The sequence below is a fragment of the Callorhinchus milii genome, unplaced genomic scaffold (genome assembly GCF_018977255.1).
Source record: "Callorhinchus milii isolate IMCB2004 unplaced genomic scaffold, IMCB_Cmil_1.0 Scaffold1, whole genome shotgun sequence".
NCBI lineage: Eukaryota > Metazoa > Chordata > Chondrichthyes > Chimaeriformes > Callorhinchidae > Callorhinchus > Callorhinchus milii.
This window is the reverse complement of record NW_024704742.1, coordinates 40742117-40769187: the sequence shown is the minus strand read 5'-3', so window position 1 is coordinate 40769187 and position 27071 is coordinate 40742117. Positions and strand designations below refer to the sequence as shown.

The 27071-nt window shown below is 44.4% G+C and overlaps 1 protein-coding gene across 1 annotated transcript; it reads left to right on the top strand.

The window, feature by feature from the left end:
• Positions 1–27071, top strand: LOC121850331 (fibroblast growth factor-binding protein 1-like). Its single transcript, XM_042341512.1, has 3 exons — positions 1–120; positions 2847–3335; positions 26929–27071. The coding sequence occupies exons 1-3, from the start codon at positions 51–53 to the stop codon at positions 27069–27071; spliced, it is 702 nt and encodes a 233-aa protein (XP_042197446.1). The 5' UTR covers positions 1–50.

Here is a 27071-nt window from a genome sequence, read left to right as displayed (position 1 = left end):
GACACTCACTCACAGTTACGCCCCGTTCATGTGTAGGAGGCGTTGCCTGAATGTATAAAAATCTCAGCCGACAGAGCCATTGCCAGTGGAGAGGTCAGACCTGGTACCCACACAAACCAGGTGAGTCCTGGGTTATTGATCATTTACTGTTCAGCTGCATAGTCTTGCACATGGATCACATTGGTGGCTGGGTATTGCTGGGGCTAGAGCTGGGTATTGGGGCTGGGTATTGCTGGGGCTAGAGCTGGGTGTTGGGGCTGGGGTCGGGGCTGGAGGTTGGGTATTGCTGGGGATGGGGATGGATGTGGCTGGGGATGGCTGGCTGGGGCTGGAGGTTGGGGCTTGGGATGGCTGGCTGGGGGTTGCAGGCTGGGGTTGGGGATTGCAGGCTGGGGTTGCAGGATGGGGGTTGGGGATTGCAGGCTGGGGGTTGCTGGCTGGGGGTTGGGGATTGCAGGCTGGGGGTTGCTGGCTGGGGGTTGGGGATTGCAGGCTGGGGGTTGCTGGCTGGGGGTTGGGGATTGCAGGCTGGGGGTTGCTGGCTGGGGGTTGGGGATTGCAGGCTGGGGGTTGCTGGCTGGGGGTTGGGGATTGCAGGCTGGGGGTTGGGGATTGCAGGCTGGGGGTTGCTGGCTGGGGGTTGGGGGTTGCTGGCTGGGGTTGGGGATTGCAGGCTGGGGGTTGCAGGCTGGGGTTTGGGGATTGCAGGCTGGGGGTTGGGGATTGCAGGCTGGGGGTTGCTGGCTGGGGTTGGGGATTGCAGGCTGGGAGTTGGGGATTGCAGGCTGGGGGTTGCAGGCTGGGGTTTGGGGATTGCAGGCTGGGGGTTGGGGGTTGCTGGCTGGGGTGGGGATTGCTGGCTGGGGGTTGGGGGTTGCTGGCTGGGGGTTGGGGACTGCAGGCTGGGGTTTGGGGATTGCAGGCTGGGGTTGGGGATTGCAGGCTGGGGGTTGGGGGTTGCTGGCTGGGGTTGGGGATTGCTGGCTGGGGGTTGGGGGTTGCTGGCTGGGGGTTGGGGATTGCTGGCTGGGGTTGGGGATTGCAGGCTGGGGGTTGGGGACTGCAGGCTGGGGGTTGGGGATTGCAGGCTGGGGGTTGCTGGCTGGGGGTTGGGGATTGCAGGCTGGGGGTTGCTGGCTGGGGGTTGGGGGTTGCTGGCTGGGGTTTGGGGATTGCAGGCTGGGGGTTGCTGGCTGGGGGTTGGGGGTTGCTGGCTGGGGGTTGGGGATTGCTGGCTGGGGGTTGGGGGTTGCAGGCTGGGGGTTGGGGTTGCAGGCTGGGGTTGGGGGTTGCTGGCTGGGGGTTGGGGGATTGCTGGCTGGGGGTTGCAGGCTCTGGGTTGGGGATTGCAGGCTGGGGGTTGCTGGCTGGGGGTTGGGGGTTGCTGGCTGGGGGTTGGGGGTTGCTGGCTGGGGGTTGGGGGTTGCTGGCTGGGGGTTGGGGGTTGCTGGCTGGGGGTTGGGGGTTGCAGGCTGGGGGTTGCTGGCTGGGGTTGGGGGTTGCAGGCTGGGGGTTGCTGGCTGGGGGTTGGGGGTTGCTGGCTGGGGGTTGGGGGTTGCAGGCTGGGGGTTGCTGGCTGGGGGTTGGGGGTTGCTGGTTGGGGCTGGGGTTGGTGGCTGGGGTTGGGGGTTGCAGGCTGGGGGTTGCTGGCTGGGGTTGGGGGTTGCAGGCTGGGGGTTGGGGGTTGCAGGCTGGGGGTTGGGGGTTGCAGGCTGGGGGTTGGGGTTGCAGGCTGGGGGTTGGGAGTTGCAGGCTGGGGGTTGGGGGTTGCAGGCTGGGGGTTGGTTTCGGGGGTTGCTGGCTGGGTTGGGGGTTTGAGTTGGAGGTTGGGGGTCGGGGGCTGTGGGTTTGGAATTGGGGGCTGCGGGTTGGGGTCGGGGTTGGGGGCTGTGGCTGTGGGTTGGGGGTTGTGGCTGGGGGTTGGGGGGTTGTGGTTGGGGGTTGTGGCTGGGGGTTGGGGTGTTGGGGGCTGTGGTTGGGGTCGGGGGCTGAGGGCTGGGGTGGGGTGTTGGGTGTTGGGGGCTGGGGTCGGGGGCTGTGGCTGGGGGTCGGGTGTTGGGGCTGTGGTTGGGGTCGGGGGCAGAGGGCTGGGGTCGGGTGTTGGGGTCGGGGTTGGGGGCTGAGGGGTCGGGTGTTGGGGGCTGTGGTTGGGGTCGGGGGCTGAGGGCTGGGGGTCGGGTGTTGGGGGCTGAGGGCTGGGGGTTGGGGGCTGTGGTTGGGGTCGGGGGCTGAGGGGTCGGGTGTTGGGGGCTGGGGTCGGGTGTTGGGGGCTGGGGGTCGGGTGTCGGGGGCTGTGATTGGGGTCGGGTGCTGGGGTCGGGTGTTGGGGGCTGGGGGTCGGGTGTCGGGGGCTGTGGTTGGGGTCGGGTGCTGGGGTCGGGTGTTGGGGGCGGGGTCGGGTGTCGGGGGCTGTGGTTGGGGTCGGGTGCTGGGGGTCGGGTGTTGGGAGCTGAGGGTCGGGTGTCGGGGGCTGTGGTTGGGGGTCGGGGCTGAGGGCTGTGGTTGGGGTCGGGGGCTGAGGGCTGTGGTTGGGGTCGGGTGTTGGGGGTCGGGTGTTGGGGTCGGGTGTTGGGGGTCGGGGGTCGGGTGTTGGGGGTCGGGTGTTGGGGGCTGAGGGTCGGGTGTTGGTGGCTGAGGGTTGGGGGCTGAGGGCTGGGGGTCGGGTGTTGGGGGTCGGGGGTCGGGTGTTGGGGGCTGAGGGTCGGGTGTTGGTGGCTGAGGGTTGGGGGCTGAGGGCTGGGGGTCGGGTGTCGGGAGCTGAGGGTCGGGTGTCGGGGGTCGCAATGGCCTCAGGTTTGATGTGCTCCTCTCTCTCTCTCTCTGTGTGTGTGTGTGTGTGGCCGCAGACGGTGTGATGGCGCTGCCCAGACTGGCGCTGCTGCTGTTGCTGCTCTGCGCGGCTCAGCAGCTGCTGTTGACCGCCGGCGCCGCCGCCCGGGACCGGGGCCGGGGTAAAGGCCGGGGCGGCAGGAGGCGAGGCAAGGAGGCGGCCACCCGGGGCAAGTTCGTGAACCGGGAGAAGGCGGAGTGCACCTGGGCCGTGAGCGGGGAAGGGGCGGCGGCGGAGGCGGCGGCGGGGAGTCGGCTGCTCCGGGTCCAGTGCCGACAGGGCGAGGCCGACTTCTGGTGCGAGTTCTCGGGGCTGCCCTCGGCCTGCGCCAAGTACCGCAGCGACGCCGGGAGCTACTGGAAGCAGATCGCCCGCGCCCTGAAGAAGCAGAGGGGCCTCTGCGCCGCCAAAGCCGCGCTGCTCAAGACCAAGGTCTGCCGGGCCGGCCCCCGGGCCGCGCACCTCGGCCTCAGCCGCTCCAGCCTCCTGCCCGGCCTCGGGCTCGGCCAGGAGGGGGGGAAGCCCGGGGGGGAGGAGGGGGGGAAGCCGCCGGGGGAGGGGGGGAAGCCGGGGGAGGGGGGGAAGCCGGGGGAGGGGGGGAAGCCCGGGGTGAGAGGGGGGGAAGCCCGGGGGGGAGGAGGGGGAGGACACCGGTGACTCCGACTATCGTGATCCGGCCGAGGTGGCCGCGCGGTACTGCAGTGAAGGTTGGAGCTCTCTCTGCAAACTGATGGTTCAGACCTTCAATGGCTGAGAGGCAAAGAGCCCTCTCTCTGTCTGTCTCCCTCTACCTGTCTCTCCCTCTCTCTCTCTCTCTCTCTCCCTCTCTCCCCCCCATCTCTCCCCCTCCTCCCTCTCTCTCTCTCTCCCTCCCTCCCTCTCTCCCCCCATCTCTCCCCCTCCCCCATCTCTCTACTCCGTCTCTCCCCCTCTCCCTGTCTCCCCCCCCATCTCTCTCCCCCTGTCTCCCTCCCCCCATCTCTCCCCTCCCCATCTCTTCCCCCCTCTCTCCCCCCCATCTCTCCCCTCCCCCATCTCTCTACCCGTCTCTCCCCCTCTCTCCCCTCCGTCTCTCTCTCTCTCTCTCCCTCCCCCTCTCCCTGTCTCCCCCCATCTCTCTCCCCCTGTCTCCCTCCCCCTGTCTCCCTCCCCCCTGTCTCCCCCCCCATCTCTCCCCCCATCTCTCTCCCCTCTCTCTCCCTCCCATCTCTCTCCCCCCCCATCTCTCTCCCCCCCCATCTCTCTCCCCTCTCTCCCCCCCCCCCCCTCTCCCCTCCCCTCCCCTCTCTCCCCTCACACTTGTCCTGGTTTTTAATCACTGTGTGGTCTCTGTTGCTCTGTGGCCCATTTTCAGAATGTATTTTCTTTTCGTGTGTTGTGTGTGTGTGTGTGTTTTGGGGGTGTGTTTAACTTTCACTGCTTAAAAGGATGAGGCTACTTGTGTGGCTGATGTCTAAATCGTGTGTGTAAAAAAAAAGTTTCGAGTGTGTCTCTTTAATTTATTAACAGGAGAGGTTATAGATCGCAATTATTTACCGTTTAACTACTTTAATACCATGTACTTTTTTTTTCTGGACAGCTATTACCACTCGCTGGTCCCCTGGGAGGACACCTCCCAACACATGTCGCACACGTTGCTATCACTTGCGACTTCCCAAACAATTTGTAATACCCCTTTTTCCCCAAAACTCCAGGTTTTGATAAACTATTGCATTGTGTTGGTGGTGCTCCTTCTCTGGGGCAGTTTTGTAAAATATATTTTATAGATGATGCACTGCCTTGAGTGTTGCAATTAAAAAAAACTTCTCCAATCCCCCCCCCCCCCACACACACTTTTTATTTGGTGTCACACTTTGTCCACTTTCACTGCTCTTCAGATGGAAGCTTTACTTTTTGCTCAAGCCTCAGCCTTGTTTCACTCGTTGCTCTGTGTGTGTGTGTGTGTGTTTTTTTTAAGAAAAACAATCAATATTTTTATATAGGACGGGAGGTTTGTATCAGCTCATTGTAAAAACAAAGTTGTGCGTATTTAAATAAAATGTTTTTTTTCTTTAAACCCGAGTCTTACTTGGATGCCAATGTCGTCTTTTCACGCGAGAAAAGTAAAGCAAACGGTTCCGCCACCACCACCACAACAACAACAACAAATGACATTTGTATTAGTGTCTTTCAATCAAGAGGGTCTCACATTCAACCTAACATTCAACCGGATCTCTTGAATATTAATACTCTAAATAAAGTTATACAGTATTTGCTTTGCATTACATAGTGTCAAGTCACTTTAGAAAGTCTTAGACTTTTTCTCTCTTACAACTAAATCCATATTTACTGATGAAAACTGGAGACCCCAAATTGCTATTACATTTGCTTACGGTAAATATAGTATGACTGCTTTGAGTGAGGCTCTTGATTGAAGGGCGATACATCAAATGGAAAGGTTTAAATTATATATATGTATAAATAATGCAGCCGTGCCTGGCCTTTCGTGCCATTGTTATATCCAATCACTGGTAACCGAGGGAACGTGTGAAACGTGCAACAGCGGGGAGAGAGCCGAGAGTGGGCAGGTGGAGCAGACTGGTACCACAGGACACACAGCCTGGGTTCGATTCCTGGACAGGGCGAAACGTTGGGCAAGTTTCCTTACTCCACATGCCTCTGTTCACCTAGCGGTAAATAGGAAGCCGGTTGTCAGTTGATTGGCGGATCGCTTTGAGACGTCTAGAAGACGTGAGAAGTGCCATATCAAATACGATTAAAGATTATTATTACAGTATTCTGTACAGACACAAGCTGCTGGGCTCTCAGTGTAAAGCTTGAACATCCACACAGGACCACACAAGGTTGCCAGGAGACCCCCACACCTCTGACACAGTGCTGCGGGACTTTCACTTTCTCTCTCAACTGATGCTAAGCTAACAATGTTACACGCCTGTCAGGATCCACTGCTCGCTCATACGTGGTATTGGGGCCAGGTTACAACACATTTTGTCTGGGTTTCCCTGCTGGGGTGAAACCTGGTTTGCATTCGCTGTGATTTCACACACATGCACACTCTCGCAGCCATCTGGTGGCTCCCCCTCCCTTCACTTGCCCCCGGGGCTGTGTTCCCTGGCACAAGGCGGCACTCCTTGACTCCTGTTCCCAGGGAATGCCACCCCCGCTCCCCGCTCCCTCTCACCCCATACTTCACAGCCAATCGGATCCCCAGTGCATGTGTGCAGGGAGTGGCTTTACATGGCTCTCCCTGGCAGGCACCTCCCTCGCACGCACACACACACACATCTCCTGTGGCTGGACAGCTCCGAGCTGTTGGGAAATGAGAGTTTAAAGTGTTTAGAAATTGTTGGCTAATGTCTTTCGTGCTTTACTTTCGCTGGCCTTTACTCCCCTGCTGTTCGAGTTTCAGAGGACAGTATCTACTGTAATCTTGTTGGAGGATCCTGTCTCCTCCTGCACATCCCTTACCCCTCCTCTCCACCATTGGTGGCTGCACTTTCAGCCATCACATCCCCAAACTATGGAAGTCTCTGTCTCAATTCCTCCGCCTCACCCCTACCTTGCCCGTCAGCGGCTCATCAAAGTGAGAACGAGCAAAGTACCCCTTGACCTCTATAATATATTATTGTCATGAAATCTCTGAAGGGGATTAAATCTTATCACTTACATTTGTAAAGGATTGGAAAGAAAATATATCAAAGATAGACAGCATCCTCTTCCTCTTCCCTGTCCCCCGGCACTCCCCAAGTCGTCTACCTACCCCACCTGTTCTGCCACTGCTCCTACCACTGCCCCCACTCTACACTCCATTTCTTCCTCCCTCTGAACCAACATCACCGGCCAATCACACACACGGCCATAACAGTTCAGTGCTGTATTGAGATTTTCAGGCTCCACTGGACAACAAAGGTTGAGTGGAGCTATGATTCAGTTTTACTTTGACAAAAAACAATTGAAGGAGGGTTTTAAATGGGAACTAATGTGTTCTTTAAATTGATGACGACGTGGGACAAAAACTTTGGATTTCAAAATTGATAAACTGAGTAAAATAGATAAGAATCAGCAGCTTCCCACTGACTTTCAAGGCTGAAAAACACACAAAGATGATTAATGGCCTCAGTACAGTGGGTGTCTGTCAACCGTGGGACCACAGACAGAAAAAGTCAAACCCCTTCAGAAAAGGTGGGGGGAAAATTGGAAAAGAAAACATTGGCAGCACGGATCAATTGGATTTTCGCATTCCACTGGACTCTGTTTTAAATAACCACCTCTTAAAAATTAATTTGTGCTGATTCTCCACACATCAGTAAATCTTCTGACTTTGGAGGTGTGAGTTTCTAATGGAAAAATCCCACAATAAGCTTCCATGGTCAAGGTCAGTACATTTACTGAGCAGTAGAGAGTAGCTCAGCTTCCCAGCTAAGATCAATGAATTTGCCGTTGATCTGTATTATGATCTGTAAAAACATGTTGATCTGATTCTTGCTCCATATTGCTATACAATGGAGTATAATTATCTTGGCTTAAAGCCTGACAATGTGGCCTATTTGTGTTGGAGGTAAAAACAGAGACTTAATTTAAAAGCTGTTCAGAAACTTTGAAAGTACTGAACAATGTATCAACTTCTGTTGAGTTAAATAAATTGTTATATTTGACATAGGTTATTAGTCTCAATGCCATTATCTTAAAAAACAAGATCTAACAATTTTGAAGAAAATCTATAATTCAGTTTTAATTTGGAAGTAGTTTATCTACAATTCTGTTTAAGAATTGGAATACAATGGCTTTCATATTAAGATTGAATTTTAGATTTTTTTCAAAATTCTTTAAGATCTTAAATTTTAAAGTTAAGACCATGAAAAATCCCAGTCTATTGATTTATAGAATATACTTTGAGAAAATAAAGGGTGATTGAAGATGTTTCTCTCTAAGCAGCGACACCCTTCAGTTCTCAAGACGTAATTTATTTACAGTAATAACCGAATTGTATTCAATGAATGATGAGTATATTCATTGCTATATGAGTATATAAGCATTGCTTAGTGATCAGGTAGAAATTATTCGTAGTATAGAGTACTGTAGCTCTAAGATTTGAAGGGTTTAAATATTGACCATTAAATGTTTAATGTGCAATCCTTATCTTGGTTTCACAATTTAAATCTGGCTGGAGGGCTAACATTACAAGGTGAATCATTTGGATGCTCCACTCCTTTGTACTTTGTTCTTGTTTCTCTGACAACTAGTATTCAACACAAGAAGTTGACTATCAAAATTGGCAGTAAACCTAGTTTAAATTGTAGTGGAGAGGCACCATGGGAAGATTGCAGTGATATAAAATGATCGCTGTGATAGTTATCTTTTGAAGAGGTATCAAAGATGAAATACCCAAATAAATGAGCTTCATTTTCCTTTAAAAAAAATTAATCATAACAAGTAAAAGCTGATACATTATAAACAATACATAAGCATTTTTACTGTTTCATACACGTCAGAAGTATTGCCAAATCCTATTTAAGATTCATTTAATACTACTTCAGTTGATATCACTGAGTTCAATTATTATAAATTATTTGCAATGTAGATGCATGTAAATACATATTTTGAGACAGAGTACAGTATTAATTTGTAAGGATAAGTCTGGACTTGAAAGTAGATAGATAACTGCAACACAATAATTAGCATGAATTTCCAGCACATGCACTGCCTTCTGTTGACCAGAATTAAATCTGCATTCAATCCACTCATAGGCATAGTCATCAACTACAGACTTTATACTAGGCTCTCCAAGCCTAGTATAAATTGTGTAAGTGAGCAGAACAATACAATTGCATTCAAAGCATGTATCATAAATTTGAAAAAGTTTTAAATGCCATATTTCCTGTATGTGTGAATTAATGAACCGTGGTTAATGATGATAATTGCATTTGATGCAGTGCCATATCAAGTTGAAACATCTCAAAGCCCTTCACTTTGAAGTGCAGTTACTGTGTTAGGTTAGAAAACCTGGTCTCTAATCTGAACCAAAGATGTCCCACAAGTAGAAGTGAGATGAAAGATCAACTAATCTCATTTTGGTGGATGTTGATAAGTGAAAAATGTTGACCTGGACACCAGCAGGAGAAATCGATCAACAGAGACAGAGTAACGGAGCACCTATGCAAGTATAAGTTGATAAAAAAGAGTCGAGCTAATGGGTGAAACTAGATCATTCTTTAAGCATTAAGCATAGCTCTGTAAACCTGTTTAAGTATACAGGTTGTTCACAAAGTCCTGTTAACCCCATGTTTCTTTTCTACAGTACACTAACCAACAACTGAAACATGTGGAAGAATGATGATAATTATATTTCGAAGTACTAAATTCTATTCCGTACAAGTGTTTAACTTGGTGGGACGTCCTCCTGACGTGAAAGGCGCTTTATAAATGGAATCTTGTTGTTGTTGTTGTTAACTTTATTTAGATGTCCAGAGGATCAGTGTGAGTGCCATCATTTTCATGACAGATAATGTTCTGTCTCCAGGTTCGGTGCGACATCTTACGTAACATGGATGGAGTGATGAGGAAGTTACTGGTATCAGAAATTGTTACACTCGACTCATCTGTATCAGAAAATTAACATTCATTGTAAGAAAAAAAGGAGGGTAACAGGACTTTGTGAACACCCTGTACATATACTGGTCTGTAAACTGGTTTAAGTATACATACACATAACTCTGTAAATCTGTTTCAGCCTACAGCAACTAACATATGTTGCTGTTGCCCTGGTAAGTGTAACAATCCTCTCTGGAACTTCTATGCTTTTGGGGGAATGTTTTCTCTTGCTTATTTTATTCTTTTCACTTTTCTATTTTAATGGTTAATGGTCCCAGTCCTAGATTTAGCTGATGGAGTCAAGTTTCAAAAGTAAAAATATTAATCCTCTCACCAATTTCAAAAATGTTCTTCCCTTGCATAAAACCTTGGTTGGATCACATTTGGAAAACTGCGTACAACTCTGGTCACCATATTATAAGAAGGATATTGTGACTTTGGAGAGAATGCAGATAATAAAAATATAAATACACTGTTTCTACTTGTTGGCAAGTCCCAAGAGGGCAAAACAGCTACTAACAAATCTAAAAAGAGAACTTAGAAGAAAGGTTAGGTGAAACTCATTGCTAGAAGGTATGGTTGAAGCAGAAAGCATCAATGCATTTAAGAGGAAACTCAATGCATTCATGTGAGAGAATGAAATAGGGGGGGAAGGCTGGGGTAGGGGAGTAGGGAGGCTTACCATGGGTGGAGCCTCATGTGTAGTACAAACACCAGCTTGGACAAGTTGTTCCAAATGGCTTATATTGGTGAGTTACTTCCTATTTAAATTCTATGTTATTAATTTCCCATTCTCCACACTGAATGCTTAGCAGCAAATAACCTGCTAATAAGTCTATGTCAGTGATTTTCCCATATTACCTGCCATCAAATGTATGAGAAGGATCTGGAAGAATGGCCTCAGGCTTTCCTTTGTATCCCGTGGGAAGGTACTGCCTTCCAACTTGGAGCCGCTCCCTATGCTCTGCGGTTAGAGAGCTGAAATCAGGAGCTAACTGTACAAACAATTGCATAATATAGATGTGGTGACATTTTGAAAATGATTAATATTTTAATTTACTGTAAATGGGTGCTTGAGGCAGGTTTGGACGCAGGTAACAACACTAATACTTTTCTACTTTTCTTATCTGAAAACAGTTTCAATTGTCACATTTAATATTAATGAATATTAACTAATATTGATATTAATACATATCTGATTTTCAAATAATATGACATTTACCAAATGTTCCTATGCATTTTTGCTGTAATTATTATCATGTTTTTCTACTTTGATTTTTTAATGTTTCTAACATATCATGTAAGGTACAAGGATAATATAATAATAATTCTGCATTTGATATACTGCCTCTGAGGTTGAGAACATCTCAAAGGGCTACACAGAGTTTCGTAAACATACATTTGAAGATGAACATGACAGTCAATTTATACAAGGCAATGTCCCACAAACACCCATGAAGTAATTGATCAATTTCATCTGGAGGATTATTGGCCAGGATGCCAGGGAAACGTCCTTCTTTTTTTGAAAGGTGCCATGGGATTTTTTAATATCCAGGTCAACAGGCAGACGGGACCCTGGTTTAACACAGTGGTGATCACGTTTTATGGTCGGCCAACAAAATACATGTTCTTGATTGAATATTTCTTGATTTATGCCATTCAATCAAGAAATATTCAATAAAAATTCACACTATCGATCGAACACGGACTTAGCCAGACTCGTGCGAATGTTCGGGGGTCGCTTCATGACAGCTCTGCAGGTCACTTCCGGGTTACAGGCCACAGGTTAGCCACCACTGGTTTAACATCTCAAGGACATCATTGCTGACAGTGTGGCGCTCCCCCCTGCACGGCATTGGAGAGCCAGCCTAGACTATGAGCTCAAAGACCCTTACTCCATGAACCCACAACCTTCTGACTTGGAGGCGAGATTACTACCAACTGAGTAAAGCTCACACCTAATAAATACTAATAATTATAATTTTAAATGTAAAGGTAAATACCACTGGTTGTAACAATGTTTGACAACTGCTATTAAGCATGTATGCAGTGTGCCATGCGACTGGCTACTTTGACAGAAGGATGTCCAAGGGAATCATGCACAGCAAAGTCCTGTGTGACATGTTTAAAGTTCTTTTGTTGAAAGTGGAGTGAACCACTCATGAGAGGAAATTATGACAAATATTTTAACTCACAATTAAGAATTTTTATTTGATGCACCTGAATTTCCTCAATAAGCATTTCTAATGAAAAGGCAGAAGCATGTAGCCATTTGCACGTGTCACAGTATTTCTCTTTGGAGTGTACAGATTACAATGCTTCCTGTAGCTCAGTGGTTAGAGCACTCGCTTTGCAAGTGAGAGACCTGAGTTCAATTCCAGGCAGGGCGAAACCTTGGGCAAGTTTCCTTACTCCACACGCCTAATAATAATCCCTTCAAAAACCCAAAACAATAATTAATTGGTCATTTTCAATCTACGACTGTTTGTGGGACATTGCTGTGCGCAATTGGCTGCCGCGTTCGCCCACAAATATACAGTCAATTCACTTTGCAGTATGTTCTGTGAAGCGCTTTGGGACGTCCTCCTGACGTGAAAAGCGCTATATCAAATGCAAGGATTATTATTATTATTATTGTGTGTTGTCTTATGCAGACAGTCACAGTTTTGGTACATCTATACTTCTGAAGTGAGGAAGTTCTGAAGGGAATTACTTGGCTCAATTGCTGTTAGTGGTACTTAAAAACCTTACTGAGAATCCATGGTGGAAACAGCTTAAGGCTGTCTGTCGGACAGTAAGGAATATTGGACGTGTTTATATCCTGCCCAAATGCTCCACAGACATTAACGTGTGTTTGTACCACACAGTTCATAGAAACAGAGAGTTTCAGAAGGGGGAACTCTTAGCGAATCCAATGCCTCGATGATAGTCTCCGTGAGATTGCTTGGAAGGGTAATTTGATGGGGCAAAGACGCTACATGAGATTGTCAGATGATCACACACGAAGAAACGGTGTCACACCTGGTTGAATCTCATTTTTGGATTGGCTTTTTTTTCTGTCAGTCAAAAACGGTTGCATAATGAAGTAGCTGTCTTATTCTCCAGTTGGTGATAATATGAAATAATAACAACAATAATAATCTCATAGAGATGTCTTAAAGCAATTCGCAGGATTTACCAAGGATTATACTCTAGAAGAAGTAAGTAAAGAAGTCAAACACTTGTAATATAGGAGACAGCAGAAGTGACACCAGCGGCAACCTGAAGACCTGAAAATACTTTGGGTGACACGTTAAACTGAGGTCCTGTCTGCCCGTTCAGGTGGACATTAAAGAATCCATGGAACTATTCAAAAAGAGAAGGAAGTTCCTTTCAGTGTCCTGGCCAACAATTACCCAAATAAAATTGTTCACTTCACAGGTATTTGTAGGACATTGTTATGTGCAATTGGCTCCTGTTTTCACCCACAAGGTATACAGTCACCCCATTTTATAGTAATAATAATAATAATACTCCTTACATTTGATAAAGCGCTTTTCACATCTTCTAGATAATAATAATAATAATAATAATCCTTGCATTTGATATAGCGCTTTTCACGTCGGGAGGACGTCCCAAAGCGCTTCACAGAACACACTGTAAAGTGAATTGACTGTATATTTGTGGGCGAACGCGGCAGCTAATTGCGCACAGCAATGTCCCACAAACAGTCGTAGATTGAAAATGACCAATTTAATTATTGTTTTTGGTTTTTTGGAGGGATTATTATTAGGCGTGTGGAGTAAGGAAACTTGCCCAAGGTTTCGCCCTCTGCCTGGAATCCCTCTGTCTAGATGTTTCAAAATGCTTCACAGAATATGCTGTAAAGTGAATTAACTGTATATTTGTGGGCAAAACTCAGCAGCCAATTACGCACAGCAGTGTGCCACAAACAATTGTGGATTGAAAATGACCAATTCATTATTGTTTTGTTTTGGAGGGATTATTATTAGGCGTGTGGAGTAAGGAAACTTGCCCATGGTTTTGCCCTGTCTGGAAATGAACCCAGGTGTCTCGCTTGCAAGGCAAGTGCTCTAACCACTGAGCTACAGGACTCCACCTGTGTACATCCTGTAAAGTGCTTTGAGATGTCATTCTGATGTGAAAGGCATATCAAATGTAAGAATTATTATTATTATTATCACAGTATCTAGCTTTTTTTTTAAATGAGTCCCGTGTCCTGGCCTCTATCACCTTTCCTGGAAACCTATTCCAGTCGTTAATTATCCTCCAAGTATAGACAAACGTTCTGGTATCTGTGCTTAGATTGCAGTTTGCAACTCTAAACCTATATCCTCTTGTTCTACTGTCAACACTTTCAGCATGTCTCTTGCATCATTATCTTTGGTACCATAAGTACTTTAAACAAGTTAATTGAGTTAATAATGTAAAAATAATGTTAATCCCTTTGTGTCTCTAGGGTGGATGGTATTCTTTAAAAATGTTGAGGACAGCTGCATTCTTCATTAAATATGTATCATTCTGTGCTCGAATCACTACAAACAAATATTTGTGCAGAGCAATAGGATGCTCATAAAACAAAGCAACATTTATTGTATAAAAATTGTGCATGACATGCAATTACAATCACACTTCAACAATGTTGTTTTAACGTTTGTATCTTTAACGTTGGGTACTGATGTTCTTCATTCACTGTTTCAGCCAAATGGGCATAATCCCTCTTTTGTCTGCTTAGTCTCTGATCTTCCTTTGATATTGTGGTTAGAGCACTCGCTTTGCAAGCGAGAGACCTGGGTTCAATTCCAGGCAGGGCGAAACCTTGGGCAAGTTTCCTTACTCCACACGCCTAATAATAATCCCTCCAAAACAATAATAAATTGGTCATTTTCAATCCACGACTGTTTGTGGGACATTGCTGTACGCAATTGGCTGCCGCGTTCGCCCACAAATATACAGTCAATTCACTTTACAGTGTATTCTGTGAAGTGCTTTGGGACATCTAGAAGACATGAAAAGCGCTATATCAAATGCAAGTATTATTATTATATTATTATATTAATTTACTGTCATTCCAAACAAGTGCCAGTGACAGATGATACCTCTAAAAACAGATCTCTGCTTATTAAAACAAAGTGTTCTAAGCCTTATTTAGAAACGTTTGCCAATCGAACCTCATTTATAGAAATTGTTCAAGCTGCGGCTGATCAAATTTACATTTCGTAATGTGCATGAATTAGAGGAGGAGAAAAATCCTTCATGTCACTTGAGCAGAGAGAAGGCATGTTATGATGTTTCATATTCTCTTTATGATAAAAAGTATATGACTATTTATTATGTCACCTAATATTCTCTCCCTATGACTTTGAATCTGATAATCACAGTAATCATCGTTCTTTTTCACTGTAATAAACACAGATAAAGGTTGGACTATTTTTAATTTTTTTACATTTTAGTGTTTTACTTTTTTTATATAAAACATGGGTTTTATGTCTATTCCGTCCTAATCGGCTTATAATTAATTTAGCAAGTGGATTTCTATTGATTGCAATTTCTCTCCTTTAGCCCTCTAATGCCCGTGGCATAGATAATTGACTGAGGGGATTGGAAAGCAGGGATTCCTGTCTCAGGTCAGCTGATAATTGGTTTCAATAGTGAGTAACAGCATCACAGTCTCTGTGTGAGGAAGTCATTTATTTCTGCCCACATTTCACTGTCTGCTGTTGAAAGCACAGCTGAAAGTGAACACTTACCTAACAACAACAACAACCGATTACACTTGTATAGTACCCTTCACATCAGAAAGACGTTCCCGGGTGCCAGTCCACAATAGGGTCAGTTGGACGGTCAGTTTGACAGTTAGTGCAGCAAATTGACCTAGACGCAAATGTCACGGACCCACTATCATTAATACATGCAAATGTTACATGGTCCTTATGTTATAGCAGAGCTGACCATTGGTGGAATGGTGAAAGATGATTATAATTGATTGGCAAACTGCACAGCTCTAAATCTGTCAACACTTGATCTTTACATCTTATTTATAATAATACTACTAATAATAATCCTTGCATTTGATATAGCACTTTTCATGTCTTCTAGATATCTCAAAGTGCTTCAAGAATGGACTGTAAAGAGAATTGACTGTATATTTGTGGGCGAAATGCAGCTGCCAATTGCGCACAGCAGTGTCCCACACACAGTCGTGGTTTTGAAGTGACCAATTTATTATTGTTTTATTTTCTTGAGAGATTATTATCAGGCATGTGGAGTAAGGAAACTTGCCCAAGGTTTCATCCTGCCAGGAATCGAACCCAGGTCTCTCGAACCACTGAGCTACAGGAATCCGATTTTGTGTCTTGCGGTGAATTTTAAAGAACAGTAATAATCCTTGCGTTCTGACGAAGGGATGCGGACTCGCTTTCCTTTCTCCATAGATGTTGCTTGACCTGATGAGTGTTCCCAACGACTTCTGTGTTTACGTTTAATAACACTTGCGTTTGATATACCTTTCATGTCAGGCTTCACTGTAAAGTGTAGTGACTGTGTATTTTAAAAATTGTTATTTGTCATTCAATGGTTCTGTGACTTCAGTGAGTGTAATTCTTTGTCACGTTAATACTTTCTTTTAAACAGCAGCAGAATACATATTATAATTAACGCCAAAGTCAACAGAAGTATTAGAATAATATCTACAGTGCAGCCCCAATATAATGTGGTGTTTGGGATCCTATAATATCCCAATCCGTGCTATAGTGAGGCAGAATAGCAGCACGACTGCTCATACATGCAAACGGCTGACTTACTCCCTGCACACTAGCTGGTACTTGAGCTAAAAGAAAAAAATATTTCCTGTTCAATGGGTCACTCACTGCCAACCATCATCCCTTCCTGATTTCTGCACATATACAAAGCAAGAGCTGACATTGTTGTAGGGAACTAAAAATGGCCGATTTCTTTTAATGAAACCACATAATTGTGTTTCCTGCATTAAACTCAGTCATTGGTCGCACACCACAAAAGGGTTTTGATTAATATAGTCAAACTGTTGATTGACCCATCAAACTAACCTTTCCGTGCAATAAATGAGCCAATGTTAATTCTAATGGCAAAGCTCATGTAACTTGTGAGTTCAATGTTTACTCCATTGAAAGTCACACAACCATATTACCTTTATCAAGTTTGAAATTGAAATGGGTGGAAATAAAATAAATCAATGGATCAGCTAAAGATTTTTTTAAATCCGATTAGAATTTCTTTTGACTTCCACTCTGGATGTAGTTCCTACGAGCCATTATAATAAATAATCCTCACATTTGATATGATGCCTTATGTTGTCATTGAGATATCTCAAAATGCTTCACAAGTGTGTACTTGACATATAGTGACTGTAATTGTAGGCAAATGCTGCAGCCAATTTGTGCACAGTAAAGTCCCACAAACAGCCATGAAGTTAATGACCAATTCTATCTGGCCAGGAACTGGGAGAAGCTCCCGTTTTGAATAGTGTCATGGGATCTGTAATGTCCACCTGAACTGGTAGACAGGACCTCAGTTTAACATTTCAACTGAAGGACGGCATCTTCTTTAGTGCATCACACCCCAACATCTCACTTGAGTGTCAGCTGAGACTGTGTGTGCAAAGTCCCAATGTGGAGCTTTAAACCCACAAGCTTCTGCCTTAAGGGCAGAGAATGCTACTAACTGAGCTTGGCTAACACCTCGCGACAATCTTCTGGTTAATGAAAAGAGCCTTCATTTGTGAGGATCAGATTTTTTGTTAGGGAATCTTGTTATAAAAGCCTGTAAATTAGACCCCATGATGTTTAATGCAAGGTCCTATTTATTTTCTGCAGCTGAAGAGGTTATACTAATTATACAAGACTGATACCTTGCAGGCATCTTGGCAACCACAGATATAGAAGTGAGTGAAAGATTCTGATTTCTTCACGCCCTTCAAAGATCAGATTGTTGAAGGGTGTGGATCTCATGTCACACACATCACAGCATGTTTGAATTTGAGAAGGCCAAATTATATGCTGACGGTTATTTTATAATCAAGTCGAATTTTTAGAAAAATTAATAAGAACCGAATTCCTCTACTTCTCTATTGGGAAATGTTGCATTGTAAGAGTTCTATTGGAACATGACTCAGACTAGGTGTATCCAGCTGAATAGACTGACTTTCTCCACACTGCTAGTGCCTACATGTCAAGAGTTTAAATTATTTAAACTCTTGTGAGTCAGGAAAGCATCTAAGTTTGTGTGGCTTTTTGTTTGTGGTTTTATAATATTGTTCATAACCACTTTCCATTCTGTATTCTGATCACAGTTACTCACACATTTTGCAGCTGAACCACAGTGATTCATCAGATGGTTTAATGGCTCCAAATAAAATTCTAATTGAAATGTATATTTTTTGTCAGGTATTTTAACTTACAAGATAAGAAGATATTTCATACACGTTAATATTATTAATGTTACTATTATTGTTATTATTATTAATCTTTGCATTTTAATATAATGCTTTGTTATATCGTTGGTATATTTTAAAGTGCTTCACAGGATTTTACTGTAAAGTGTGGTGACTATATATTTTTTGGTGAATATGGCAGATAATTTGCAAATAGCAATGGTCCACGAACAGCCATGAGATGAATGACTAATTGTATCTGGGGATTGTTAACTAGAACACTGGGAGAAACTCACTTCATGGGATGCCATGGGATCTTTAACGTACACCTGAACAGGCAGATGGAACTTTAGGTTAGTGTCTTATCTGAAGCATCAGCTATGCTACGAGCTAGCTCGGAGTTCCAAATGGGACTTGAACTCGTAATTGTGTGTGACCATAGAAATGTAATTCTTTTTAAAACATAGTGTTTTCAATTACATATTTATTTTTGCGAACTTTCTCCCCATGTCTCTCCAATCCTAGTCTGGGGCCCTCTTGCTTGGTTACGGTTCCACAGGTCCTGGTTGCCCTCTAGTCTGCCCCAATGTGTAAGTGTGAGCCTTTGTATGTGCTCTAGATGGTGTCAAAGCTGAGCCTGATGTTTGCCCTCCCCAATGGCTGCCACACACTTGCATAGCCAGCAGAGAGTGGTGGAGAAGCAAGGAGTCTAACTGGGATACCAGGAAGTTTTTCTTTGCTTAGAGGGTAATCAATGACTAGTATAGGCTGCCAGGTAGGGTGATGGAGGCCAGGAAACTGTATTCATTTAAAAAGCAGCTTGATGCTATGAAGAGAGGACTGTAGAATGGGTGTTCTGGAGGGATGAGGTTGGATGGGCTGAAAGGCTTTTTTCATTCGAACCAATCTTGTGGCATTAACCAGCTTCAAAGTATATGAAAAAAGTTTTTTTCAGCTAGATCCCCTAATCTGGGTATTTTCACTTTCTATTTATAACAGCAGTTTCCAATGCACTACAAGTTGCAAATTCTGCATTTCTCTCAGAATTCAGATTTCATACATTTTTAGCTATTTATTAATTCTAGTAATTGAGGAAAATATTTTTTAAAGATGAATGTTTGTAACTAGCCACAATGTGGCTGTTAGCTGGAGGATGAAATATTCTCATTACCACTTCTAACAACCTTATGTTAGCACTACAGCACTGTTAGCTCTACCCCAAACAGCATGATTTTATGTTGAACATCAGATGGGCACCAATGCAACATTGCTCACAGTTAGATATCCTCGTGGGGTTTCATGAGATTATCATTAGTACCAATTTAATGGGAGTTTTGTGTTGTAGACTCTGTGGATACTATGGGTTGAAATTCCATTACATTAATATAAGGTGCCATAAAGAGGTTTGGATGAAAGAGCTGCAGTTGGTGTGCTGAAGCAGTTACAGTATCAATTGTTATCACTCTCATCTCTGAGTCAGCAGATAGTGAGGTTCAAGTACCAAGTCAGGACTTTGAACTAACATCATCTCGGCTGACACTCCAGTGCAGTACTAAACCTTTGGGGCTGGATTGATCCTACTGCTACCAGGTATTCTGTTAATGCTGAGCATTATAGATGGCAATGCATGTAGGTCTTTATAATGCGGTTGATTATAAAACATATGCTTCGCTGGCAAACCTTTCTTCAGCTTCCCCTTCACCAACAACGCCCACCAATCCCTCCAAAGTTCTTGAATTCAGACTTTAAGAATTTTCCACAATTCTACACAAGTCTGATGATTGTAAAACTAATACCACAAGATTTTCAAGCCTCTATTTTCTGGTGATCTTGAGGAGAGGATCTGTTTATTTTCTCTGCAGTGTTGAGCCAACAAGGATATCTAACTGTGTGCAATGTTGCATTGGTGCCCATCTGATGTTCAACATAGTTCAGGGGTGTGTTTGCTTTTGATTCATAGATAGGTATGATATCTATCCACTGGTGCACCATTCAGGAGTATATTGCCTCTGTTTACTGGAAGTCTGGGTGGTCTAACTGGCAGACTGTGATATCAGTCATCAAGCTTTCTCAATACCTATATTTCATAGTTCAAGATAGGAGAAATAAAAGTTGGGAAATACCCAGCATTCATCCGAACAGACCAACATTCGCACTACTAACAGTAGTACCTTCCCGCTAAAAAAAATTGGAGCAAAAATATTCCTTTTTTATGCGTGTCGCATGTTTGACCACAATTGGCAACTCTGCGAACATAGCATTGAATAGCAGCCAAAACCATAACAAATATCAGACAGCTAAATGGGATCAAGTAAATGAGATGTTATTATATCATCCTTTCAATGAGATGAACAATACTTCCTAACGTTTCGCCGTGCAGGGAATCGAACTCAGGTCTCTTGCTTGCGAGATGAGTGCTCTAATCATTAAGCTACAGGACTCCACGATAGAGGGTTGACTCAATTCCTATGATCCATTGCCTGATATGCTGTTCAAGTCAGTTAAAATTTATATTTTGGCCTAACTTGTTTTTAATGCCTGGTCCAAATATTCTGGTACAATGAAAGCTTCTTACTGTCCCATAGTTGTAGCAAGAAATTGCTGGTATTGCAGAATTCAGCCTCAGAGGTAAGCAGAGATCTTGTCCATTATACAATTTGTTGACCTGCTCCTCTCAAAGACAGGAGTTGTAGATCAATGTCTCACACATCATTCCTCAGAGATCATGCTAAACATACATGCTTTCATCTCTTCCATTCTGTTGTTAAGTACCTTGGATACATGGAGAGAAAGGTTCCAAGAGTCCCACATGGTTAATCCGCTCCACCATCAGCGGCCATGTCTTCAGCCACTATCCCCAAGGCTCTGGAACTCCCTTCCTCACTCCCTTCGCCTCGCCCCCCTCTTTTCCTATTTTCAGGTCTCGGTTGAAGACCTTTCTTTTCGACTGCTCCATTGGTCACCTTCTCCTCCCTCCCCCTGGTTCGGCTGCGGGATGCGTTACTGTGAAGCGCTCTGAGCCGCCGTCCGGTGTGGAAGGCGCTTTATAAATCTTACCTTTACTTGGGAGCTTAAGTGGAGTAATTTATGAGAATATTAATCCTACTAGTATCGGAAGAAAGAAGAATTGGAAGATCTCTCTTTATATCTATTTACAATCCAACTAGTTGCTTACATGTACGTTCTCCCGACGTGAAGGGCGTTATACAAATGTAATCTTGTTGTTGTTGTACAGTATATCACTTCTTGTTTCTCAGAATTGTAAAATCCTGGATCATGTTTTCCTTCCCTCATTGGCTTGACTTGATTATAAATCACATCAGTTCTGCAAGTCGTTTCTTGAAATCGTAGTCCTAGAATCTTCCTAGAATTGTGAATTGAATTAAGTATTGAACTAAATTACTTGTTTTGACTTGTCCCTGGTGCCCTCACGCTATGGTCTAACAATTGATCTACTTTGCTGATTACAACCTCACATTGTCTGGATATTTTCGGTAACTATAGATTATCATTCTCTTCTCCCTCATGTGCATGTCTAGCTTCCTCTTGAATGCATCTATACTACTTACTTCAACCATCACTTTAAACAGGGAGTTCCACATTCACATTACCCTCTGCATGAGGAAGTTGCTCCTAAGTTCTCTGTTGGATCCCCTAATCGCTATCACAAATGTGTCATGCCAACAATGTTCCAGATTGATATAAGATATTAAACAGATATTAAAAACTGAAAGAGTGATTGGTATTATCTATTAATTACATGCCCTATTGAAGGACTTTTGTACTAAAGCACGGTGGTCCAACCTTTTGGCTGCTGAGGGCTGGATGCCCTATTTTGAGAAACGTCCGCTGGCTGCATAAGCAATATTTTTAATGTTTCCCACAACATAACATAACATTTACAGGTTATGGAGGGAGCAGGTGGGCCAGAGAAATGGAGGGAGGGGGCTCAGTGGGCGGATTAAATCGGCCCTTGGGCCGGATGTCAGTTGGACCACCCTATTTAACTAGCGCAGTGGTGGCTAACTCATGGCCCGCAGGTTGGGGTATTTGTACCATAAATCAAGATGTATTCAATCAAGAAAATTTATTTTGTTGGTCGACCAAAAAAGTTGGCCACTACTGTACTAGGGGGATGAGCTTTGTGGAATTAACAGACTTTTTCATGAATGCTCAGCTCTGTATTGTGTGAGCTTTGATTATGTGAGTTAAAAGTCTTATACACAAGTAGATATCAGAGATTGACATACCTGGTAATAATAATTTAACTTCTCTATTATTTTGTGCAGCAAATGCCAATTTTGAACTTCAATGCGCTCTTCTACTATTATATAATAAAATGCTATCATAATTAATGCTGAAAATGTACTGCCTCTTCATTGATCAATTTTTATATGACAATATTTAACTATTTTCTTGTCTGTGATGATTAATTGATAAGCCTGCTGGTAACTTCTATGTGACTGAATAAGGTAGCAGCATACTGGATATTCTAAAGCAATCTATCTTTGAGATATGTTGTGCATGTGCAGACACAAACATTCTGTTCAGGCTCAATTCTGTAATTCTCTGTTATGTCAATACTTTAAGAGCCCGATCTACATCACAATTATTCCCAACTACATACATCATGTGGCTCAAACGTTTTATCAGAAGATCGACGATTCAGAGCTCTTGGGCATGTTTTTAGATCTAGACTTGTGCTTAAGATATATAATTAGGATGTGAATTTAGTAAACATCAGTGGTCACTAATTGTGACAATTTGAAGGGTCTTTCAAAACCTACCTTTGTATTAAGCCTTATATACAGTTCAGTTGGGTATACACTCTTCGCCATTAGTTTTGCTAGATGATACCACTCTCGCCTCTGGTTCAGAAGGTTGTGAGTTCAAGCCCCAGGCTGGGCCATGAGTTCACAGTCAAGGCTAACACTCCAGTGCAGTATTGTGGAGCACTGTATTGTCAGAAGTGCTGCCTTTCAGATGAGACCTGATTCTGTTCAGCTGGACTTCAAACATCCATTGATACCATTCCAAAAAGTAAGGAGGTTCTCCCTGGGTTCCTGACCAACAATCATCCAGATTAATTGATCACTCACTTCAAAATAATTGATAGTACCTTGTTGGCACAACTTGCTGCTATATTTGTTTACAAAAATAGTCATTACACATGTGAAGTATTTTGTGTTAAGGCTCAATAAAAATGTAGGTTCTTTCTTATATATATGAAATATATATATATATGAAATATATATACATATAGCTTTTTATCATTCGTTGTTTTAGTAATGCAATCCCTTGCATTTAATAATAAATGTATCAGAACAAAACAGTATTGTGATTTCCTCCTTTATCCTCCTTTAGGGGATTCGGGGAGTGTGGGGGCGAATAGGCAGTGCGTCCTTGGAGTTGAGCTGGTTCTAAGGTGGGTTGGCACTTTGTGAATTCTTCCTACTCAGCTCCTGTTAACCCTGCTAGTCAAAGCCACGTTAGGTAGGGTGGTCCTTGCTGAACAAGCAGGGGGTGCCTTGCCAGACATTTCTCTTAATGGCAAGCTGTATGGTTTTAGCTAGTTGAACTCCAGCACAATCTGTGCCTCATACCCTTTGGAATTGGGCAAGCAGGGTGCATCCATCCGGGGATAGAGTGCACATTCCAAACATGGGCATTTCCATGTGTAGGTGCAAGGATGGAACATATCTGGTTTGGAAACCCTTAACCATGCAATGAGATTTTGCATGTGTCAGGCACCAGGCTGGCCAAATAAAACCTCTGGGGCTACAATACCACTTTAACAATAACAATAAGTTGTGGACTTTGGTTTCACTCTAATGTAGACCATAAATGATAATGAATAACAATTCAAACCTTGACTACTTTTTTCTCATAGTTGGTATGGAAAGAATTCCACCTGTTTACTTTTCAGTGTGCTATAGTAACACAACATTCACATCACAATTAGTGAATAGATTCGAAAAAAGGTGGAGAGGACAGGGCACTGGGTTCATTTGCAAAGCAGCTTGGCACAGTAATGGAAAGAAGTTAAGATAGACATTTTAGAAAGATGATATCAAATGGGCTGAAAGGCGTTCTTCATCTAAACCTATCTTGTGACCAATTTGTACAGAACATGGATTGAAGTGAGATATCGCTGCTTCCTCTTGAGATTCAATCAGCATTCTATTGTATATATCTTGAAGCAGGATGTGAGTTTCAATGAGGTTAAATAGTTTGTCTTGCTGCAACACATTCTAGCATTCATTGAGGACCTGCCTATTGGCCAAAGTCTCACTGAGTACAGGTAGAATAGGAAAAAGCGCATTGCAAGTGATTTTTAGAGATGATTTATACCAGCAATTATGTCTTCAAATTTTCTCAAGGTATTGAAATATCAATGAAAGTCTGAGTTTCTTGTCAGCCATACTCAGGCAGACCACATTCTTTGAATTAGTAGTTGTTTTGGTAATTCTGTGTAAGTGGCCAAAAGCAAAAGTATAAATCACTACATGTATTTTTTAAACAAAGTCAGAAGTAATAATAATCCTTGCATTTAACATAGCCCCTTATCACAACATCAGCGCTTCACAGGATATAATGTAAAGTCTGAAACAACAACAGAAGTCGCTGGGAACACTCAGCAGGTCAGGCAGCATCTATGGAGAAAGGAAAGTGAGTCAACATTTCAGGTCCTAGACCTTTCATCAGAACTGGGGCATTTTGAGAGGGAGAGGCTTTTAAGGGCTAACAGAGAGGGGGGAGGCAGGTCAAGGAAGACAAAGCAGAAAATGGGGTAGAGGACAGGGGATGATGGGCTAAAGAGGTGTTAATGATGCAAAACAAAGGGGGGACGGATTGAACAAAGCAGGGGAATAGAGGTGCTAATAATGCAAAGAAGCACTAATACGTCCCAAAGAGCTGAACAGTCCGGTGTCAGGGCCCGAGCATGGGGGAGGGGTGGTGTAGAGGTGAGGGAAGGCAGAGAGGTGGGAGGGCGAGCAAAGGCATGATCGAAGAGAAGGGTCTTGAGACCAGCCTTGAAGGAGGCAAGGGAGGAAGCGAGGTGAAGGGACTGTGAGATGGAGTTCCAGAGTGTGGGGGCAGAGAGGCTGAAAGCCCGGCCACCGATGGTAGGGCAGGTCAGGCGGCAGACATGGAGCAGGCACTGAACGGAGGGAGCGGGCAGGTTGGTAGGGAGTCAGCAGGTCAGAGAGGTAGGAGGGGGCAAGGCCGTGGATAGCCTTAAAAGTGAGGACGAGGATCTTGAACTCGATCCTCTGGGGGATGGGGAGCCAGTGGAGTCAGGCGAGGGTGGGAGTGATGGGGTCGCGGAGCCTGGTGCGTGAGAGTACATGAGCTGCAGAGTTTTGGATGATCTGCAGCTTGTGAAGGGAAGAGTTGGGAAGGCCGATAAGGAGGGAGTTCCCGTAATCGAGCCTTGATGTGATGGGGCTGCCGTTCGTTGCTAGATACATGTCTCTGGACAGCTGAGTTCCTCATCTTCACCATGTTGAGACTTGATAAATCAAATGCCCTGCTGACCGGACTCCCAACTTCTCCCTACGTAAGCTGCAAACTATCTGTGTACTCTTCTGCACCAGCCTTTGTAAGCCTACCACTCCCATCCAAGCTCAGCTTCTCTGGCTCCCCATCCCTCAGCGGATTAAATTCAAGATCCTATCCTGACCTTCACTTCTCTCGACAGCCTTGCCCCACCCTACTCCTGACACTACCATCAGTGGGAGTCTGGCTCCCTGAAAAGGCTCAGGGTTTTGGGGTAAACCAGGGGCATCAATCCACGGGTGCAAAGTTGGACAGGATCCAGGCGATAATTGGTCTTGTAGTTGTCAGTCATCAGGGAGGATGGGTGATGTTTGGCTTGTCTGATCTGTCATTCACCCACATGTTGGACTCTGGGGTGGTGAGTATTGGGAGCCAATCATGGAGCCCCTCTCTCGGAAACCATTCACGGGGCATTCGGGGAAATTTCCCAATTTCTCGTATAACCAGTCCACCCAGGGCTATCACCCCTGCCTGTCACCTGGTCATTCCCTCCACTCATCTAACACCACCCTGTTCCTTGGCACTCACCTGATCAGAAAGGAGTTTCCATTCATAGCGAAGATAGCAGCTCACAAATGACAATTCAAACCTGCTTCAACTCACTTTACTGCTGGAACGACATCAAATTGTTTCGCCCACAAAATACACAGTCAATTAATTCACTTTACACAATATGCTACGAAGCGCTTTGAGATGTCTTGACGACATGATAAAGTGCTATATCAAATGTAAGGATTATTATTATTGTTATCACTTCAGCTGTAGCAAAGAGAGACATCAGTTCACTGATCTGATGTTTTACTAAGGGTGGTATAAATTGTTCCTGTTTCTTTATATATCTCATTAATTCTGATGCAGTAGAAATTGTCTGTGCCTGTTGATCCTTGCACAACTCAGAGTGTAAGTGGTGAAAATGGGATAGGACATTCTTGGAGCAGCTGGCTTGGGCGGTTTTATCCTGTTTGCTCTTTGTTAAGAATCAAAAATCAAATCCTGGATATGATGCAAGCACCAATTAACATCTCACTGGGTTCTGTTCTGAAATCATATCTTAAAATCATTTCTAGGTGGAGAGTGATTTATGACTTATGGCAGTGGAATGCTGTGCCCTTTTACACTGTTAAATGCTTTCAAAATCCATGTGAGCAACAGCTCCATTCATAAATCTTGTGACAGATGTATATCTCAGTGTGGTAACTGCTTATGTTCTTGAGCTTATCTGTTCAAGTGAAAAATTCTGTGGCTACGTTTCAAAGCCTTTCTGTCCACCCTGTATTGATAAGTTATTACAGATGGAAATCTTGTGATGTAAGTGACACAGGCTCAAATACCTCCCATATCCTTCTTTTCCCTCTGCAATGCCTTGGGACGTCCTCTGACATGAAAGGCATTGAATAAATACAATTTGTTGTTGTGAAGGTCTAGCTTCCCCTTGAATGCATCTATACTCTCTGATTCAACCACTACTTCAAGCAACGAGTTCCTCACTACCCTCTGTGTGAAGTAGTTTCTCCTAAATTCTCTTTTTCATCCCCAGGTCGGTATATTATATCTGTCTCCGCTGGTTATGGACCAGTGGAGAAGTCTGATGCTGGTCACCACACTGTTGTGACAAAAGTAGACATTGTAGACTGTTACCATGTCAGGATGCAAAATACTGCAATTGTTTTAGAAACATAG